The following is a 19,487-nucleotide window of genomic DNA, read 5'->3' as shown; positions in this document are numbered from 1 at the left end:
AATTAAGACTTCCCTTCATAATTTATTAGGAAAATCTACATTTTCCTTTCAACCTGTGAGATAAAAGTATTTTGGGTGCACAATTTAACACTTACTGGGCTTCTATTTCCATACTGAACTCCATTTCACTAACCCATCATTTGGACCTCAGACTTGGCCATGTTAAATGTGCACCATCAAAGTTCCTTATAATAAAGGTATTCATAATTTAGTGGGCTAACACTGGCTACACAAGTGAAATGAGAAATTACAAGCACAATGGGTAATTTCTGCTCCAATTCCCTGATAACTCTGCTATGTGCGTTAGACTTTCACCTGAAATCTCTGGGTTGAACAACACAGATCTGTGGTGTTGGTGTGAATCTCATAACTGATGGGGTCAGTAACTTCAGGTAATGGTCCTTCCGGAATATGAAGTCTCTCCTGACAGAGGTTATTATTATAAACTGTATGAAATTTGCAAAACCCATGAAAACATCCTGTTCCTGCAGGTGCATAGGCTGAATATCAGCTAATAGTATCTTCATTTTATGGGGCTTTCCCTCTTCTAACTGTGTTAGAATTCCCCAGCCTCCCCCCTCAGTAACCCCATTCCTGGCGAGTGAGTTGAAGAAGCCAAGAGTCAGCCTAAGAAGCAATAGAAAAATACATAACATAAAAATGAATGTGCAATTATGCCATTTTTACTTCATAAAGGCACTTCACTTATGTTGCTCAAGGGCAAAGCGCTAACAAGAACATGCTTTAGCCATTGTCTAAAAAAATATCTTTTTAAAGCCTACATTTATACTCACTGAAACATTTCTCATCACATAACACAAACAATCAAAGACATCAAACAATTTACAATCATAGCTAGTACTCATAAGTAAACCTGCACTCAATATCCGTACTCCAAAATATTGAGCACCATGAATTCAGGGTCCACTTCTATAAATGAGAAGATATATATATATTTACTTTAAAAAAACAAATGTGCATACAGGAATTAGATCACCACTCGACCAATTTATTCTGAAAGTAGTTCACAAAGGTAAATAATTTCAACAGTCTCTTTAAAGTATGTTCAATTCCAAAACTCTTCTGTTGCTTAAAACCTAGACATCCACAGCCGACCTGTTTCCTCCCAAAAAAAGAACTTTATCATTGAAATGTGCGTTTAGCTTGTAATACAGAAACGTTTGTAAAATAATCAATGTTGATTTATTTTTCCAAATAGTCTTTTTTAGGGTACAGAGGTCAATATTTCACCTCATGTATAAAATCAAAGGTATAGCAATGACGTTAAATCCATTTTTAAATGATAGCCGGAATATAATCCATGCTGGTGGTTTGAAAGCTTTATCATCAACAAACGCTAATTTGCCTACGAAACAGGGCACCAATATGGATTATATTCTGGCTTCCATGCTTCCTTGACAGTTATCCGTCTACAAGTTAAAAAGCAAAACTACAAGTCCCAGAATGCGACATTCTGTTGACTAAAAATCTAAGCCAAACTAAAGGTCTCACATGAGAAGAGATCCCGTGGCAGCTCTATATACTTAACTTGCCATTGCTTGCCCACCCATTCAGAAAGTCATCAAGTTACCTGGCTAGAGGACTGAGTGTCCGTTTTTCGTCTTATAGATCGCAGGGTGCGGCTGAAGAAGTCCATGTCTGCAATAAGGAAGGCTGGAGAGAAACTGTACTTGGACCGGCTCAGCAGATGCGCCTTCAGGGCAGAGCTTCAGTCTAAACATAAGCAAGAGAAACGTTGCGTCACTTATAATACGCTGGAACTTTGCCCGCAGACGTTATACCATTTCTAAATCAATTTGTATTCACTTTTCTTTCTTAAGAATCTAACAAATACACAGAATAGCAACAATGTATACGTAATTTGAGCTATTCTCATCACAGTATTTTCTACAATTCACACACCCCCCTTTGTTTTTTCAGATTCTGTCACCACCGCAGCAATTTAAAGCAGCACATCCGAGGTGTAGGCGCTATACAAATAATAACATTTTACTGGACTAATCAGTTGTCTCACACAAACACTCGGACAGAATCCTGACATCTTAAGTTTTGAATGGCGCTTTAAAGGGTCCATATGCGCAACATAGGCTCTACAACGTAAGTGAAATAAATAAAAATGATCTTTCCTGGCTCGAACACTGTCCTAAATCGAACAATGTCAAAATATTTCTCATGACCTGTCGTTTTTTTCATACCCAATGTGCGGAACACTTTTATTGGAACGGCTGAGGGCTTTGTGTTAGAGGTTGTATTTCTTTATTTACAGCTACTAATATGATTACTTTCTCTAATTACTTCTGCGTGCACTGACCCTCCGGCTTCCGCGACAAGGGGCACAAGATGCAGGAAGAGATCTGCAGTGAGTCAGCGAACATCCTGTCACGTGACTTCAATTGCCCGAAAAGAAACTGAAGGCAACTCTATGGCAGAAATAAACAAGGAATTATAACCAAAACACACTCCTAGAGACAAAATCAGTATCAGATCAGAAAGGCCAACAGAACAATATAACTGCTGTGTTTTTGACAGTCCGCGTGCAAGTAAATATTTTGAAACCAACAGATTGCAAATCAAAGCTCAAATGACTGTTTTTCAGTTTTTATACAATGTGAACTCGGTCCTAGGGCACAGGATTGGAGCTTCCTAAACAGTTTAAATCTTAAGTTGTTTATGTAGTTTTTTGGATATTGCATAGTATAGTAAATGCATGTTTATCTTTTGTTAGCGTTCAGTAAAATCTATTATCAAGAACGTATAAACATTTAGAAAAATAAAACGTGCAACTTGAAAAAACCTGTGGATTGTGCGCTTACTGAAATTTGGTAAATTAGTCAAGTTTAGTCAAGCACAAAAACCTCATAGAGATATTTTGAGACTGTTAAATATATGGATTATTGGATACTGCCTTTTACAATTAAAACTATGGTAAACTTTAGGGGGAGAGCATTGTTGTGTAGACGGCGCTGCCTGCATTAACTCAGGGGCCCTAGATGCAAAATGCGCGCGCACACACACACACGAGGTCGGTAGTGAACTATCTACGAAGAAGCCTCCCCAGACTGCTTTATTGATTCCTTTTTCTTGCGTCAGGGTCCATCCCATTTGCGTCTAGCGCGAGGGGTATGATCAAATTTCCCCCTGCATTTATTGTTAGGGTGGACTGACCTGTCCCAAAAAAAAACATTCCTCCCTTACCCAAACAAACAAAAATAAATATTAAATCAACAAAAAAAACTGAATTTGACATTTCAGACATTTGCTTAAACTGATACAGAGGCTGTTAGAAATGGGGTCTTTGGTTGACAGTCAGGTTGCCCCCTGTTCAAGCAAGGACCCTCACTCTAGTCAGGGTAGAAGAAAATCACCCTCAGCTAACCCCTTTGGTAGCTTGGCAGAGCAGTAGGCTTAACTTCAGAGTGCTAGGTGTAAAGTATTTGTACCAACACACATAGTAACTTAATGAAAACACTACAAAATGACACAACACCAGTTTAGAAAAATAGGAAATATTTATCTAAACAAAACAATACCAAAACGACAAAAATCCGACATACACAAGTCAAGTTATGAATTGTTAAAGATTAAACTCAAAAATAGCGCTTAGAAACAAAAAATGCTTTGATGAGGTGTTAATACGGCGTCGTGACGGAGTCGTTCCCAACAGGCCGACACCAGCCGCGCCGGACACGGAGTCACTTAGACCACCAAGTACAGTACCTTTGGTGAAGAGTGAAAACAAGTCGATGCGCGAAGTCGGGGATCGCGGCGTCTGTGCGAAACGTTGAATCCGCGGACTTCGAGTGGCGTCGGTCACGACGTGGTGCGGCGACTTCCACGGAGTCGCAGACTTCAGCGGCGCTGCAGCGGCATTGGGCCTGCAAAGAGCGTTGCGTTCCAGCGAAGGTCACAGCGTCGGGTGCAGGTGGCGTCTCCGGATTCTGCAGCGGCGTTGGTCCTAAGTCGTCCGAAGTCGATTTCCTTGGATTTCCACCAGCTTTCCTTTCAAGGGCCCAGGGACTGGATAGGGCACCACTTGTCAGATCAGGAGTCTCTCCAGAGACTCCAGGTGCTGGCAGAGAGAAGTCTTTGTTGTCCCTGAGACTTCAAACAACAGGAGGCAAACTCTAAATCAAGCCCTTGGAGATTGCTTTACAAGATGGAAGGCACACAAAGTCCAGTCTTTGCCCTCTTACTCTGGCAGAAGCAGCAACTTCAGGATAGCTCCACAAAGCACAGTCACAGGCAGGGCAGCACTTCTCCTCAGCTCTTCAGCTCTTCTCCAGGCAGAGGTTCCTCTTGTTTCCAGAAGTGTTCTAAAGTCTGTGGTTTTGGGTGCCCTTCTTATACCCAGTTTCTTCTTTGAAGTAGGCCTACTTCAAAGTAAAGTCTCTTTGGAATGTGAAATCCTGCCTTGCCCAGGCCAGACCACAGACACTCACCAGGGGGTTGACTGCATTGTGTGAGGGCAGGCACATCCCTTTCAGGTGCGGGTGACCACTCCTCCCCTCCCTCCTAGCACAGATGGCTCATCAGGATATGCAGGCTACACCCCAGCTCCCTTTGTGTCACTGTCTAGTGTGAGGTGCAACCAGCCCAACTGTCAAACTGACCCAGACAGGGAATCCACAAACAGGCAGAGTCACAGAAACGGTATAATTAAGAAAATGCTCACTTTCTAAAAGTGGCATTTTGAAACACACAATCTTAAAATCAACTTTACTAAATGATGCATTTTTAAATTGTGAGCTCAGAGACCCCAAACTCCACATGTCCATCCGCTCCCAAAGGGAATCTACACTTTAATCAGATTTAAAGGTAGCCCCCATGTTAACCTATGAGGGGGACAGGCCTTGCAACAGTGAAAAACGAATTTAGCAATATTTCACTGGCAGGACATATAAAACACATTACTATATTTCCTACCTTAACCATACACTGCACCCTGCCCTTGGGGCTACCTAGGGCCTACCTTAGGGGTGTCTGACATGTAAGAAAAGGGAAGGTTTAGGCCTGGCAAGTGGGTACACTTGCCAAGTCGAATTTACAGTTAAAACTGCACACACAGACACTGCAATCGCAGGTCTGAGTCATGATTACAGAGCTACTTATGTGGGTGGCACAACCAGTGCTGCAGGCCCACTAGTAGCATTTGATTTACAGGCCCTGGCACCTCTAGTGCACTTTACTAGGGACTTACTAGTAAATCAAATATGCCAATCATGGATAAACCAATCACATACACATTTTGTAAAGGAGCACTTGCACTTTAGCACTGGTTAGCAGTGGTAAAGTGCCCAGAGTAACAAAAACAGCAAAATCAGAGTCCAGCACAAATCAACAACCTGGGGAACAGGGGCAAAAAGTTAATGGAGACCACGCCAAGGATGAAAAGTCTAACAGAGGCATCATAGGTTTTATGTGGCCCCCACAATGAAATGAGAGACATTACTTAAAGTGAGCACAAAATCTCTTAACTTGGTGGAAGTCGGGGCCTGGGCCACAGGTTGTACCTACCGGTGCCCTGTCTCTGCGAAATGGCCTCATCAATTCTCCTCTCCTGATCATCTCCAGACGGACCCTCCCTCATACCTGTCACATTGAATTCCTGCATGCCGACCAACTGATGTTGTTCATCTGCTGTGCTGGACACAGGGGCAGTCATTTTACTGGCTCCAGCCTGCGGAGGACTGGCACTGTTGTCATCATTCTTGTGGTGGGTGAATGTCTGGTCATCTCCCAACCTTTCCAGTTCATGGTTTGGCGGTCGGTACCATTTGACGAACAAAACCTTTCACATGATTGTCTCACAACCTCGTCGAGTTGTGATCATGGTCCTTCTGATGTTACTCAGTTTCCAGTGTTCCATCTTGAAAGGAAACTTGAACTTTCCTCCGGGATGTTGGTTCTTGGCCAATACGAGATTTCCAACGTGGATGTCATGGTGCTTAGCGTGCCTCTTCCTCGACATTCGGTCGTTTTGGATGTTGTGACAACGCAATGCATCTGCTTCTTTGTTTTGTGTCATTGAGGGTCTTTCAATATGGGGATGGTATCTCCCACCATTCGATTCATGCATAGTGTGCTGGGTGGCACTTTGGTAGTCGCATGGGGGTGAGCCGATACTCACGCAGAAAAGCATCCAGAGCGCACTCCATGTTTTGATTGTTGGCCACCGCAATCCTCAAGACTTTGCAGCCAGCGAGGGGTGACCTTGCGGTGATGAACACCCCTGGAACTTAGGTAGTCAATGAAGTCTTGTCTCTAAAACGGTGGGTCATTGTCTGTCCTTAGTTTGTGTCGCAGTCCGTGAGTGGCCATGACTTTCTCTAATCGAGCTATAGTTTGGGGGGTGGTGATTGAATCCAGAATTTCCACTTCCGGATACTTTGAAAAGTCAACAATTATCAAAATCATGTGACGACCATCTGGTAGACTCCCGAAGTCTGCCCTCGCCCTGTACCATGGGGCGAAAGGAATGGATTCAGTGATAATGGGTGCCGGGGGTTAGGCGGGGTCAGCGGCTTGGCAGATGGTGCAGTGCCTCACAGCACGTTCAACATCATCTAGCCCCGGGAACCATACTTTGCATCTGAGCCTTGTTTTTGTTTTCACTATCCCTTGATGTGAAGAGTGAGCCAAATCCACGACTCGTTGCTGTAGCGAAGCAGGAATCACCAGTTGAGGGTCACACAGCAGGCACCCTTCCGGGGAAATCCCGAGCTCTTGCCTGATATTGTGTAGTGAGGATAGGGTCAGACGCGCTTTTTCTGGCCGTCAAGACACTGTGGATAAGACTGTGCCAGTTTCCTGTGGTAATGGCTGATATTGAGATTCAAAGACACTCATCCTCCTGGGTAGTCACTTTGATGTCATCTAGAGAGATAGGAAGGGGCAGTGACTTCCACCGCCATCCTCCTGTACTCCTCCACATCTTCAGCGTCAGCCTCCTCATGACTGGTGGCTGGTCATGCATGCCGGGCCAAGTAATCCGTCAAATTCTGCACCCCAGGTCTATATACCACTGAGAATCAATACTCATGAAGTTGAAGGATGCACTTCTCGATTCTGGGAGGCAATTTGGAAGCAGATCCATTGAATAGTGGGATGAGTGGTTTGTGGTCTGTGTGTACAGTAAACGGTTGGCCATACAGGTAGAAATGAAACTGACAACACCATCAATGAACTGCGATAGGTTCTTTTTCTATGTGCGAGTATAGTTGCTTAGTGCCCGTTAGTGCACGGTTCGTATATGCCACTGGGATCCTCTCTACATTGGCTCCTTTTTCAGATAGGACTGCTCCACAGCCAGTGGAGCTGGCGTCTATAGAGATATCGGATTCAATTCTTGGGTCGAAGTAAACTAGTGTTGTGTGCGCAGACAGGGCATTTTTGTTGCTTGGAACACCTCTTCCTGGGCTGGTCCCCATTCCCAGCTGATGTTTGCCTTGGTTAACTTTCTGAGGGGTGCTGTGACGGAGATCAGATTCTGAATGAATCTTCTACAGTATGTAACTATCCACAAGAGGCTCCGGACTCCAGAGACAGTGTTGGGGAAAAGGGCTAATTGAATGTCCTTGACTTTATCCGGATCAGGCATGACTCGGTTTTCTAAAAATCAGTATCCAAAGGTGGCAATATCTTTTTGGAGAAAAGCACACTTTTCGCGGTGGAGAGTAAGTCCATTATTAAGTAGTCATCTGAATGTAGCCCTCAGTATCGCTAGATGTTTCTTGATCATAGGACCATGCACTAAAATGTCATCACTGACATTAATGACTCCTTCTAGTCCTGCCAGCACTCCACGAATGGTGTCTTGAAAGACTTCTGCGGCGCTCAACACATGCTTGTACCTTCTCAACCCGACGTGGGTGGAGAAAGTGGTAATGGCTCTTGACTCTGGAGCCGGCAGCAGTTGATGGTACCTTGCTCCGAGGTCCATTTTGGAAAACCATTGTGACCCACTCACTTCTACGACAATGTCATCTACCATGGGTGTCAGGTGGCATTCACGTCAGATGGCTATGTTGAGTAAGCTCATATCCACGCATATTCTGACATCACCTGGCTGTTTTGGTTTGCGCATGACCACAATCGGGGAATGTCATCTACCATGGGTGTCAGGTGGCATTCACATCAGATGGCTATGTTGAGTAAGTGCATATCCACGCATATTCTGGCATCGCCTGGCTGTTTTGGTTTGTGTGTGACCACAATCCGGGAGACCCACGGTGTCTGGTCGTCCACTCGTTTGATGATGTCTGCCTGTTCCAATTTTCTGAATTCTTCCTCCACCTTGGGACGCAAGTGGAATGCAACACGGCGATGTTTTAGTGCCACAGACTGGATGGACTCATTGATGTGGAGATGTACGAGTCTGTCCTTTAGACATCCAATACCCTCACACAACTGTGAGAATTCCAACACCAACTCACCCCACGCTTCCCAGGTGTACACTGAAGGTGAAGGACACTAGGTTGGGTTTCTCCACCATTTTGCAGCTCAGCAGCATTTCAGATCCTGTTTTGGTAATATACACCTTGGGTTGTGCTGACTGCGATTCATGTAATATTTCTGTTTTGAACACCCCGGCCATAAAGAGTGGTGTAGATGATCCAAATGCATAGAATTGAGTGGTGGTGGGGCTTAGTATGGGGCGGATGGGTACAGTTTGCAATACTGACTGTGCTAGGATGTTTATTGATGCTCCTTTGTCAATGAGGGCTGAGATCTGATGGCCTGCAAGAGAGATTTGGGATGCTTATGTTAGGGTGCCCTCCGGGCTGCATGGCATGGATTACCCGTACTGCACCTTCCACATCATCATCGTCCATGTCCCCTTCATCCTCGGGAGTCGTGGTGGTTTGTGTGATGTTGACTGACCGCTGTTTGAGTCTTTTGGGATGTGGAGGAGCAGCGGACATTTGCGAAGTGGTAGGGTTTGTTGCAGTTGGTGCACCGTTTTTCTTGAGCAGGGAATGATTCTTGATGGGGGCATGACCCTCCTCATGTGTAGCATGTTCTGGTGCTGGTGGGTGATTTGGGATGGACCTTAATCCTTTCTGTCCCTGTTGTTGTCACGGTATTGACTGGTTGTTTCTTTATCTGTTGCTGCAAGGCTACTTCCATGTGCGCAAAGCACACTTTTGACAGCTCCTTTCAACGTCCCATGGTGAGTATGTCCGCTACGGGCATACCGGGAACCTGCAGGATGTATTGTCTCAGTTTCACATTGAGTGGCATCCTTGTGGGAACTTGGTGTGGATCTCGTCCTCAGCATTGGGTAGAGTGCAGGTGCTTGCAAGTTCTTTGAGCCTTGCGTAAAAGGTGTGTACTGATTCATCGTGAAGCCGCCTGGCTTGGCGATGAAGGAACTGCTCAAAGTCAGGGTTTGTGAGCTGTTAGAAGTGCGCAGGGAGGCCCATCTCAGGGTCTGGTAGGTGAATGGTGGACCTTCTTCAGTTACAGATTTTCTTACCTCATGAATCCTGGCACCCCACAGATGTCATGAAATATTAATACAGGATACTGCACATTTCTGTGTGAACTACTTGTCAAGGTGTTTGTTACTGAAAATTGCCTGGTTTGCTCAGATGACTATACCTTGTCTTGGGCATTGGAGTGGCGGAGGTTCGGTAGGCCAAATGTTCAAAACGTGGTGTTTCCTGGCGCGTGGAAGTTTGGCAGGTTCAATTTTGTGGGCTTTTGTTTACCATGTGCACCTATTGACACACTCTACCTTTTTCTTCCTATTGCATTCCAGTGAGTTCACCCTTCTTTTTAAAAAAGAATGTGTGGCACTGGGAGGAATCTCTTTTAACTTACTGCAGAGAATGTAGGACTGGATGGGCTCATGTGCTGTGGCTGTCCATGAAACCAGTCCCCAGAATGTCCTTATCCCTTCTGGCCCTGAATGTGTGGCATGCAGAGCATCACACAGAGCACCAAGGGCCGTGTGCTGGAGGGGAAGAAGCACTCTTGCTGGATTGTGGGTGGGGCTACTGCACCCTGAAGGGCCCTGGGCCCTGTGGTGAAGTTGTCAGATCGTGTTGCGTCCTTTCTTAAAGTCATGTGATCCGCCTGGGTGCACGAGCAGCTGCGTTCCCGCCAGAATGAGTACTGCCGGGCAGCACGCAACACACCTGGTGAGTTGGGCTGGGCTCAGGGCGCATCACGGAAGGAGACTGTTTGAATGCTCGGCCGGAGGAGAGCCAGTGTTGCAAATGATTGCATGAGCCGGAGTCTGGTGAGTGCGTGTGCGTAATTGCCACCGTCTTTGGCACCAGTTTGTTGTATAGGCAGCGTGGCCTACATTAACTCAGGGGTCCCAGATACAAACTGACCATACACAAGAGGTTGTTAGTGAACTGGCCACATGGAAGCCTTGCCGGGCTGCTTTATTGCTTCTTTTTTCTTGCACCATAGTCCATCCCATTTGCACCTAGCACAAGGGGTATGATCAAATTATCCCCTGCATTTATTGTTTGGGTGGACTGACCTGTCCCAGTATTATAGGCATGATTGGACCGTGGCCCAATGTGGCACTTGAAAGTAGACAGTGTAGATTATCCATGATGGGTGTACATTTATTAGATTTATCTGAAACCGAACAGTAAACACTTAAACAATTGCTAAGTTAATTTTGCAACAGAAACAGCCTAAAAGTCATGGCCCATTTCACAGCACTCTTTATTTTTATTTTTTGTAGGAGCACACCATACAAAATTGTGCTGACGTTTCTATGTACATGTAACTGAAAAATGAAGAGTGGAGGACGAAGGTAATTAAGTAGATTTATGAGGTTTATATTGGCAATCTCCAGCTCCCTGAGCTGATGCTCCTGGTACACCTCTGTGTCCCCTAATGCCGACATTCAATCATGAGTTTCACCCAAGCATTCTAACAGCAGACTCCAAAGGGGAAGGAGGGGGAGTAAAGACGAGGAAGAGGTGATAACATAGGCAAATATAATTTGTAAGAAAAGTATAGAAACCAATGTAACAGTAATTACAGCACGTCTTCACACAAAGACAGGCCAAATGTAGGAACAACTCTTTTGCTGAATGCTGGCCCACGGCCTGAATCACGGGCAACCTGAACGCATAAATAGGGGATACATACTATCCACATAAGATTCCCTAAATTTGTATGCTTTCCTTTATAGATAATTAAATTTCCCATGCTACAAGTGCTTGCAGCCACAAAACACAACATTTTCTAGTTTTCGCGTCCAAAAGTTTTCATTCTAGTTGAGAATTATGCTTCACTTATTTCTGCTTAATTCAGAACAACAGCTCCACATCACCATCAGTATAAAAACTACATTAACAAGTGAGTTAACTGGACTACAAAACACACAACCAAAACAAGGCAATCGGTAGCCAAAAAAGACTAAGGTGGTCATTCTGACCCTGGCGGTCTTTGACCGCCAGGGCGGAGGACCGCGGGAGCACCGCCGACAGGCCGGCGGTGCTCCAATGGGGATTCCGACCGCGGCGGTAAAGCCGCGGTCGGACCGGCACCACTGGCGGGGTCCCGCCAGTGTACCGCGGCCCCATTGAATCCTCCGCGGCGGCGCAGCTTGCTGCACCGCCGCGGGGATTCCGACCCCCCCTACCGCCATCCAGATCCCGGCGGTCGGACCGCCGAGATCCGGATGGCGGTAGGGGGGGTCGCGGGGCCCCTGGGGGCCCCTGCAGTGCCCATGCCACTGGCATGGGCATTGCAGGGGCCCCCGTAAGAGGGCCCCTACATGTATTTCACTGTCTGCTGCGCAGACAGTGAAATACGCGACGGGTGCAACTGCACCCGTCGCACAGCTTCAACTCCGCCGGCTCGATTCCGAGCCGGCTTCATCGTGGAAGCCTCTTTCCCGCTGGGCTGGCTGGCGGTCTGAAGGCGACCGCCCGCCAGCCCAGCGGGAAAGTCAGAATTACCGCCGCGGTCTTTCGACCGCGGAACGGTAACCTGACGGCGGGACTTTGGCGGGCGGCCTCCGCCGCCCGCCAAGGTCAGAATGAGGGCCTAAGGGCCAGATGTACCAAAGGATTTTACCCATTCTGTGTCTATGGGAAAAAGTTTTCGTACATATGGCCCTAAGGCCCTCATTTTGAGACTGGCGGTAAAAACTGCTTACCGCCGTGGCGACGGGTGGCAAAAGACCATCGCCGCGGCTACCAACAGTCTGCCGTATTATGACCACAGCCATATTTCCGCCTGAAGAAAATCTGGCTGTGGCCATGCCGGCGGATGGTGGTAAGGTGGGGCTGCTGCCACGAGCAGCATCACGCCAGTATACTGCCACCAGCCCTATTATGAACCATAATACGGCCTGGCGGTGTTCTGCTGGCGGACGCTGTTGGTGGCAGCAGCACCCTGTCCCTTCTCCTGCCAGAGGACCCCATGAACACAGATAAGTCGGGTCTCCGACAGGTGAGGGGGGTGTTGTGTGAGTGTGTGGGTGTGTGTGTGAATGTCTGTGTGTGCGTGGATGTGGGTGTGTGTTGCGTGTTAAATGTGTGTGTGCATGTATGGAGGTGTGAGTGCATGTATGTTGTGTAATGTGAATGTGTGTCTGCGTGTATGTATGAAAGTCTGTGCGGATGTGTGTGTGAATGAATGTATGCATGCGTGGAGGCATGTGGGAATGGGTGTGTCTATTCGTGTGTGTGTCTGTGTGTGTATGAAGGGAGGGGTGGGAATGTAGTGGGGGTGGGGGAGTCAAACTGGAGGGGGAGGTGGGGAGACCCCTATCAGTGATAGGGACAGAATTCCCTGTCACTGATAGTGCCTACCGCCATGGTTTTCGTGGCAGTAAGAAAGCCACGAAAACCATGGCGGTAGGCAGGGTCATAATCCCGCAGGAGGAACAGTGACAGCCGCTGGGCTGCAGATAGATATCTCCAGCCGGAGGCTGTTACCGCTGTGGCGGTCGGAGTGGTACATTGGCAGGTTGGCTGGGCGTGAGTACCGCCAGCCTGTTGGCAGTACTTACCGCCATATTATCTGTGACCGCCGGGGTCATAATGACCCCCTAAGTAACAACCATCTTCTCCTTTTTCTTTTAATATGCTGTTGAAGTTCCTTAACTGATTCGAAAAAAAAATATTCTTTCATGTTTTCTAGAAGGAAAAAACAATTCTGTTGGCTATAATTTACACAGTTCTCTATCCCATAAATCACAAATGGATGGGCATATATTCGACAAGAAAGAAACACACAATTGAGATAAAAAAATACAGAATCAATAAAATTAAATGTGGGTATGCATGAATATTATCCATGTAAACAAGACATTGATTACAACGGTGGTCCTCACCCTCATGTCCTTATAGGGTTAAAAATTGTATACACCAAACCTAGGACATTTTGTAATCTGACAGGACGGGAATTGTGGATTATGCTTAGTTACTGTGCTGAATATTAAATGTTTAGACAGGGTCAGATGCATTTATAACATCTTTCAGACAAACAGCTGCTAGAACTGACCTGATCACTATAGCACCTCTAATAGAATGCACAGAAAGCTTAACCACATCAATACTTGTATGAAGCATTCCATTTCACTGAGCTAGCCAAAGTGGCAATCGAGACAGGGTAAAATTGTTTGACATATTCACTGCCTTAGGTACAAATTCTCCCATCGTTGTATGTTTGTCCAGAACAGCTTGGTATGAGATGTATCTTGTTGCAGATTTAATTCTTCTTTCCACAGCAACCATAAGTCCCTCAAAAATAAAGATAATATCTCATTTACATCTAAAGCCTTTATACAGACACTGTACAACAGGACAGCATCCAGAATACCATGGCAAATGTATCTGGTAGTTTTTAATAACGAACTCAGAATTTGCTGGCCAGTTTTTTAGATATCTTGGAACATTGTTAAAGTCCCACAAGAAATAATATGTAAGTGATGAAGGTAGCACCATCCTGACACTCTTCAATAGTCTCTTTTCAGAGAGTATTCACCCACTGGAAGATTTGTGTTGTTTGTTCCATGCTGAACTCTATGACTATGAAATAACCATCCTGTGACCCGAAACTGGACTTGTTAGTTCTGCAGACAAATTATCAGTGATGACTATTTCCATCACCAAGAGAGCAAAATCTTGTTCACAACATCAACTGGCCATTCTAACCCAGACCATTTTATATCGTGTCATGGTGTCACTGGCCCAGGTTTACGAAAAGAGTTCAAAAGACTCACAAAAGGCCTACAAGCTTCCATTACCCTCAGAATCTTTCCATGCCATAAAATGTAATTGACTTGACACTAGTAGAGGGAATTGGCATCTTGGCAGCAGCACTAGGGCTGTCACTGACATTTCCAGTAACAAAACAAATCACACTTGGGGACCTTCACCAGTGAGTGATGGCTTCTAAGGTATTTTGCTGAAGCCTGACTTGTTTTGCAACTCTTTGGATCACCACAAATGGAGGAAAGGCATTTTGGAGACCTATCGACCAGTCCAATACATCCATGGGCATAGCTTCAGGGTGGGTGTATGGGGTGTTACACTCCTCTAATAAATGTATTCGCTGATGAATAGTTAGGTACACGTGTTTTAAGTCGAATCTGGTGAGGTGTCTGTCATATTTTACCAGGGATTTTTGCATGCACAAACTTAAAAAACACAAATGCTTTCTCTCATCTTTGTTTTGAAAGTCCTTAAAATGTTGGTTATTTTACAAAATGTTGTGTTTCTTTCACTTAGTACCCCTACCAATACACATCCCTCTCTCATTTCCTCTGACCCTTAAGCCCTTTTGAGTGCCCTGCTTGTTGTATAATTTATTTTCACATAATTGGGAAATCTGAAATTCACCCTCCCAATCTTACTGACCAAACTACGCCCCTGGATACATCTGTGGCGAAATCCCCAAGTTCCAGCAGCCAACTGAAAAAATGAGAAAGCAAAGAGGCCTATTGAACAAAAAATCCAGATTTTTACCAATATTGAAAATGTTAAGTCTTTAGTCTCCACTTATTTGAGTTGTTCAGGATTCTAGCTTTCCAGTCTCCTACAAGATTGTCTTTGCCTTGCAAGTACTCTGCTGTCACTGAAATGCTGTATTTCAAGCAATTGTGCCAAAAATCTTTTGCTACTTCCACTATTCTCCCCATCTCCAGCTTGTTAATACAAAGCATTGCTAAAACCCTGACCGTCGTCACTAGGACACCACAGCTTGTCCTGTCTTTGGCAAGGGCTTTGATCACAAATTATCAGCTAACAACTCCAGGTGGTTTTTGTGAAATATGAATTCCTGCTCAGACAAAGTCCCTCGTGGTCATGTCCTCTAACCTTGTCCCCTGGCATTTGACTCTATCACCGTGTCCCGGGCTGACCCAAAAATGGCTCAGTGGTGCTTAAAGCATATGCATTTTCTGTTTGGATTCCTTTGATAGAGAAATGTAGTCCTTTCCTGAGGTGGAGAATCTTAATCCTCTGAAAAGTTCTGGAATGCAAATGGGTTGGAAATGATAACAGGCTCACAAATCTTGCCCACTGCATGAGAAAGAACTTGTCTTTGTTGTTAAGTGCTCTCACTTCTTTCCATCATACCTTTGTGCAGGTAAGAAGAAAAGGAGTCCCTGACTAGGCATCAATCTGAAAGCCTAGAAATTCCATCTTCTGGTTAGTAGTCTGCCGCAACTTGGTCATGGACCAAGCACAACTGTACCTTCTTGATCTATTTCTTGACAAAAGGTTTACCAAATGGATAGCCCACGAAAACTGGTCCCCAAATTACCCAGTTTGGGGTTTAGCCTGGTAACCATAGAGGCAGCATCTGTCTGCCAAGACGACACTGATCACATTTCCTAGCAGCCAAATCACTTGCTGAGCCCATCTGGCTAGGAACATGGGGCCCACTGTAGGCTCATTGTCTTTAACTATAGGGGCTATATCTCAAATTTTGGTTAGTGGTACTAGTAATTCAAGACATTTATCTTGACACCCTTTCAAGGCATATTCCAGGTCCATGTTTGGGTGTCTGGAAAAAATTACTAAAAGCATGGCCAGATTGATATTTATCTCCGGTGCCATTACAACTTTACCATCAAGAGATGGACTGGGCACTCTGCAAGTATGCAATTAAAGACCTCTCAACATAGTCTGAGCATACACATACAGTTTAACCAAGGGCACCCTGCCTGACGAACATGGGTTCAGTTTGTCATCTCAGAAAAAAATTGCATTTAGGTTTGTTTTATCACCTCTGCATATGCCATGGATGGTTTATGCTTGTCACTTGGGTCAGGCTCTTTCTTTCTTTTCCTGTCAGAAGATGCCATGTTCCCTGGCTATCTTCAAGCAACTCATTGAAGCGATCCGAAACATCACTTGCAGTTATCATTCCCACAACGGAGATTTAGCACTTTCACCTGACTAAAAATCATTTAATTTGCTAACATCTGGGTGGTGTTTGACCAATGTGAAGCGTGTTAAGCTCAATTCTAAGAACCAATGTTTCACATAGACTTATCAACTGGCACCACATTTGTTAGGAAATGAAAACAATGTTGAGCTACTTCTTTAACTCTTTCATGACATGGCCCTGCACCCAAAGTCTATAGCATGTGGGTGAGGGGCTTGCACAGTTAGTTTCGGAACAATGAGAAGGCTTCTAGCAATGGCTAAAGAATATATGCAGCTATTTTGCAATGGATGAAGGCTCTGAGGCAAAAGGCCATGAAGAGCTTGTTTGGGTGGGATATTGGGCTCTGCTGGAGATGTCCAGACGATCTCCGGCAACTGTCCATGGCTTCACTAATGATATCACCACTGTTTATACATGGGCAGCAGGGGCTTTGTGAACCTCCCGTTTTAGCAGCTACAACGGGAACAGAGTTCTTGAAGGGCCTCTTCTGTCTGCAGCTCGACAGACAAAGGCTCATAATTAAAGTGAAAGGGTGAGTGAATGAAGTATGAACGGATGTGTGCGTGTAAGGATGGATGGATGGGTGAGTGAAAGAGTAGACGGAGAGACTGCTGAGCGAAATGAGTAAAAGGAAGGACGTAAGAATGGATGAGTGAAAGAAATAGATGGGTAGATGGCTGAAGGGGTGGATGGATGAGTGAAAGAATGGATGGCTGAGTGAAAGGGCAGATGGATGGCTGAAAGAAGAGTGGATATATCAGTGGATGAATGGGGATAATGGATGAATGGCTGAGTAAAATGATGGATGAATGGACAAGTGCAAGGGTGGATGGCTGAAAGGGTGGATAGATGAGTGAATGGTGTATGGATAGGTGAAATAGTAGATGGATGAATGAGTGAAAGGATAGATTGATGGGTGGATCGATGGATTGGTGGGTGAATGTATGGGAGGATGGATGGGTGAATGGGTTGGAGGATTGATGTGTGAATGGATGGATGTATGGGTAGGTGGAAGGGTGGGTGGATGAATGAGTGAAAGGATGGATGAATAAATGGGTGGATAAATGGATGAATTAGTGAAAGGGGGATGGATGGCGTTAAAGGGTGGATGGAAGGTTGAAATGATGGATGAGTTAAAGGATGGAAGGATGTGTAGGTTTGCTGGATAGGTTTGAAGATGATGGATAGGTTTGGACAGGGGGGGGTTGGGAATCCCCCGTTTTAGCCGTTAAAATGGGGGTGGAGGTCTTGATGGATCTCATCTATCTGCAACTCGGCAGCTAAAGCAGTGGCAACTGCCACTGAACGGGGGTGTTGGGGCAGGATAAAAAAATAGATTAATTGCTGAATTCCACCCAGAGTGCTAAGTACCAATTACTGGTGATGCCTAATCCGGCAGTTTTACCACTTAGCCCCCTTGAAACTAAATGTAAAAGGCCCTTGATTTGCAACTAAAAGAATGACTGTGGGCTAACTTATGAAAAGAAGTATATCTAGCCCATTCTAGGGTTTGTACCACGCAAGTCTCATGGAGTATAACAATCCCTTCAGATAGGAAATCTGCTGTTTCTGCGTGATCTCTACAGATTTTTCACCATTTGCTGGGCCCTATATTTTTGCTGGCTTTGGAGCTGTGTGCACTTTGCCCCCGCTAACCAGCAGTAAAGTGCCTGTGCGCCCCCTTTAGCAATGGTGAACTTGCTTATTCCCGACTGACACATTTCATTTACCTGCAAGTCCCTAGTATCTGGTGTACAAAGTGCACCCAGGGCCTGGAGGCTGAATGTCACCTGTAGGCTACATCACCTAATGAATGTGTTATCTACTGGAGTAGCAGTGCAAACATAGCTTTAGGCCTTTCCTGTGTAGCCTGACTAGTGCAGTACAATCAGCTACTGTGAGCTCACCTTTAAATAAAGTCACCCCTACGTGAGTCTTGTAGCCCACAAGGTAGGGTGTATGTTATTTAAAAGTGTGTCATGTAGAGAATTATTATTACCATGTCACTACAGTGACAAGTCCCTAAAAGCTATTTTTACTGTGTCAGGCCTAGCTGTCCTGCGTGGAAATCCAGAGTACAGATTAAACACCTTATGCTGCATCTCTGAAAAAGGCCCAGGTAGAAAAATAATTAAATAGGTATTTAAAACCCAAGTCAAAGATGAAATTGGACTGCAATAAATATTAGGAAAAGTTCAGGCAGGTACAGGGTAACTAGAAAGTTACCCTATAACTGCCTGAAATGTCAGCAGGCTAATTAGCATATGTCTCTACCAGCTCTCAGTCTGTACTTCAGCCTTTAATATATGTGTGAAATAGGTTTGAAATGCCTCCCAGGAGCAAAAAATCAGGCTGCCCTTAAGAAGCAGAAATGAGTCCTATGAACGCCACAGAATATGCAGAGTGAGGATTGTGGCATCCTTTTTGACACTACAGTGTCAACTCTTGCTTCACGGGTCTCTTAAGACTCATGTAATACTTGGGGCACCCTTAAAAGGGAGAGAAAAGGATGCCAAGACAATTATTGGGTGTCTGTTGTCTGGTTGCTGGCGGACCCTGCTTTTGTTCTACAACACTTCTGTCTCTGGCTTTGTTGTAGATACAGGGTTCCTCAAACTGTATTTAATGTTAAATATGGGTGGATGCTAGTTTTATCATAGTACACTTTCCAGACACACCCAGCCCTACGTTTACTGTGCCCAAAAACTTTCAACATCTTGAAAATGCATATGTGATTTTGGGCCTTTTTACAGTAAGTCAAATAGACCTACTGACACAGAGGGTAGGCCCCAAGAACTTTTACCTTATTTGCCAGGGTGTGCCCAGGAGTCACTCTATCCCCCTAGCTAGTACCAGACAGAATATGGCACTTCCAGGTACCCACTTCCGAATACTTTCTAGACCTTGGAAGATCGGAAGAGGAGTGAACCTGTCAAATGTGACATGAGAGGAGCCCTGAAGGACTGGACCTGCTCCCTGTTGTACCCAGAACAAAGAAGAGGGCTCTAAGAGCCATAAGGCTGACCTCCTGTTCAAGCTCAAGGGTGTGGAATTATTTTTAAATAATTATCGCCCAAGAAACACAA

The 19,487-nt window shown here is 45.2% G+C and overlaps 1 protein-coding gene across 1 annotated transcript in view; it reads right to left on the bottom strand.

The window, feature by feature from the left end:
• LOC138300886 (putative oxidoreductase YteT) overlaps positions 1 to 19,487 on the bottom strand; it is a 1,004,722-nt gene that overhangs the window by 908,827 nt on the left and 76,408 nt on the right. The window contains exons 2-3 of the mRNA XM_069240740.1: positions 2,217 to 2,441; positions 1,592 to 1,734 (exon numbers count right to left, since the gene is read on the bottom strand). Of these exons, the coding sequence (XP_069096841.1) occupies positions 1,592 to 1,657 (66 nt within the window). The 5' untranslated portion in view covers positions 1,658 to 1,734; positions 2,217 to 2,441. The remainder of the gene's footprint in view (positions 1 to 1,591; positions 1,735 to 2,216; positions 2,442 to 19,487) is intronic.

This window comes from Pleurodeles waltl, chromosome 6 (genome assembly GCF_031143425.1).
Source record: "Pleurodeles waltl isolate 20211129_DDA chromosome 6, aPleWal1.hap1.20221129, whole genome shotgun sequence".
NCBI lineage: Eukaryota > Metazoa > Chordata > Amphibia > Caudata > Salamandridae > Pleurodeles > Pleurodeles waltl.
The sequence above is the reverse complement of the archived record's forward strand: the minus strand, read 5'-3'. Positions and strand labels throughout refer to the sequence as shown.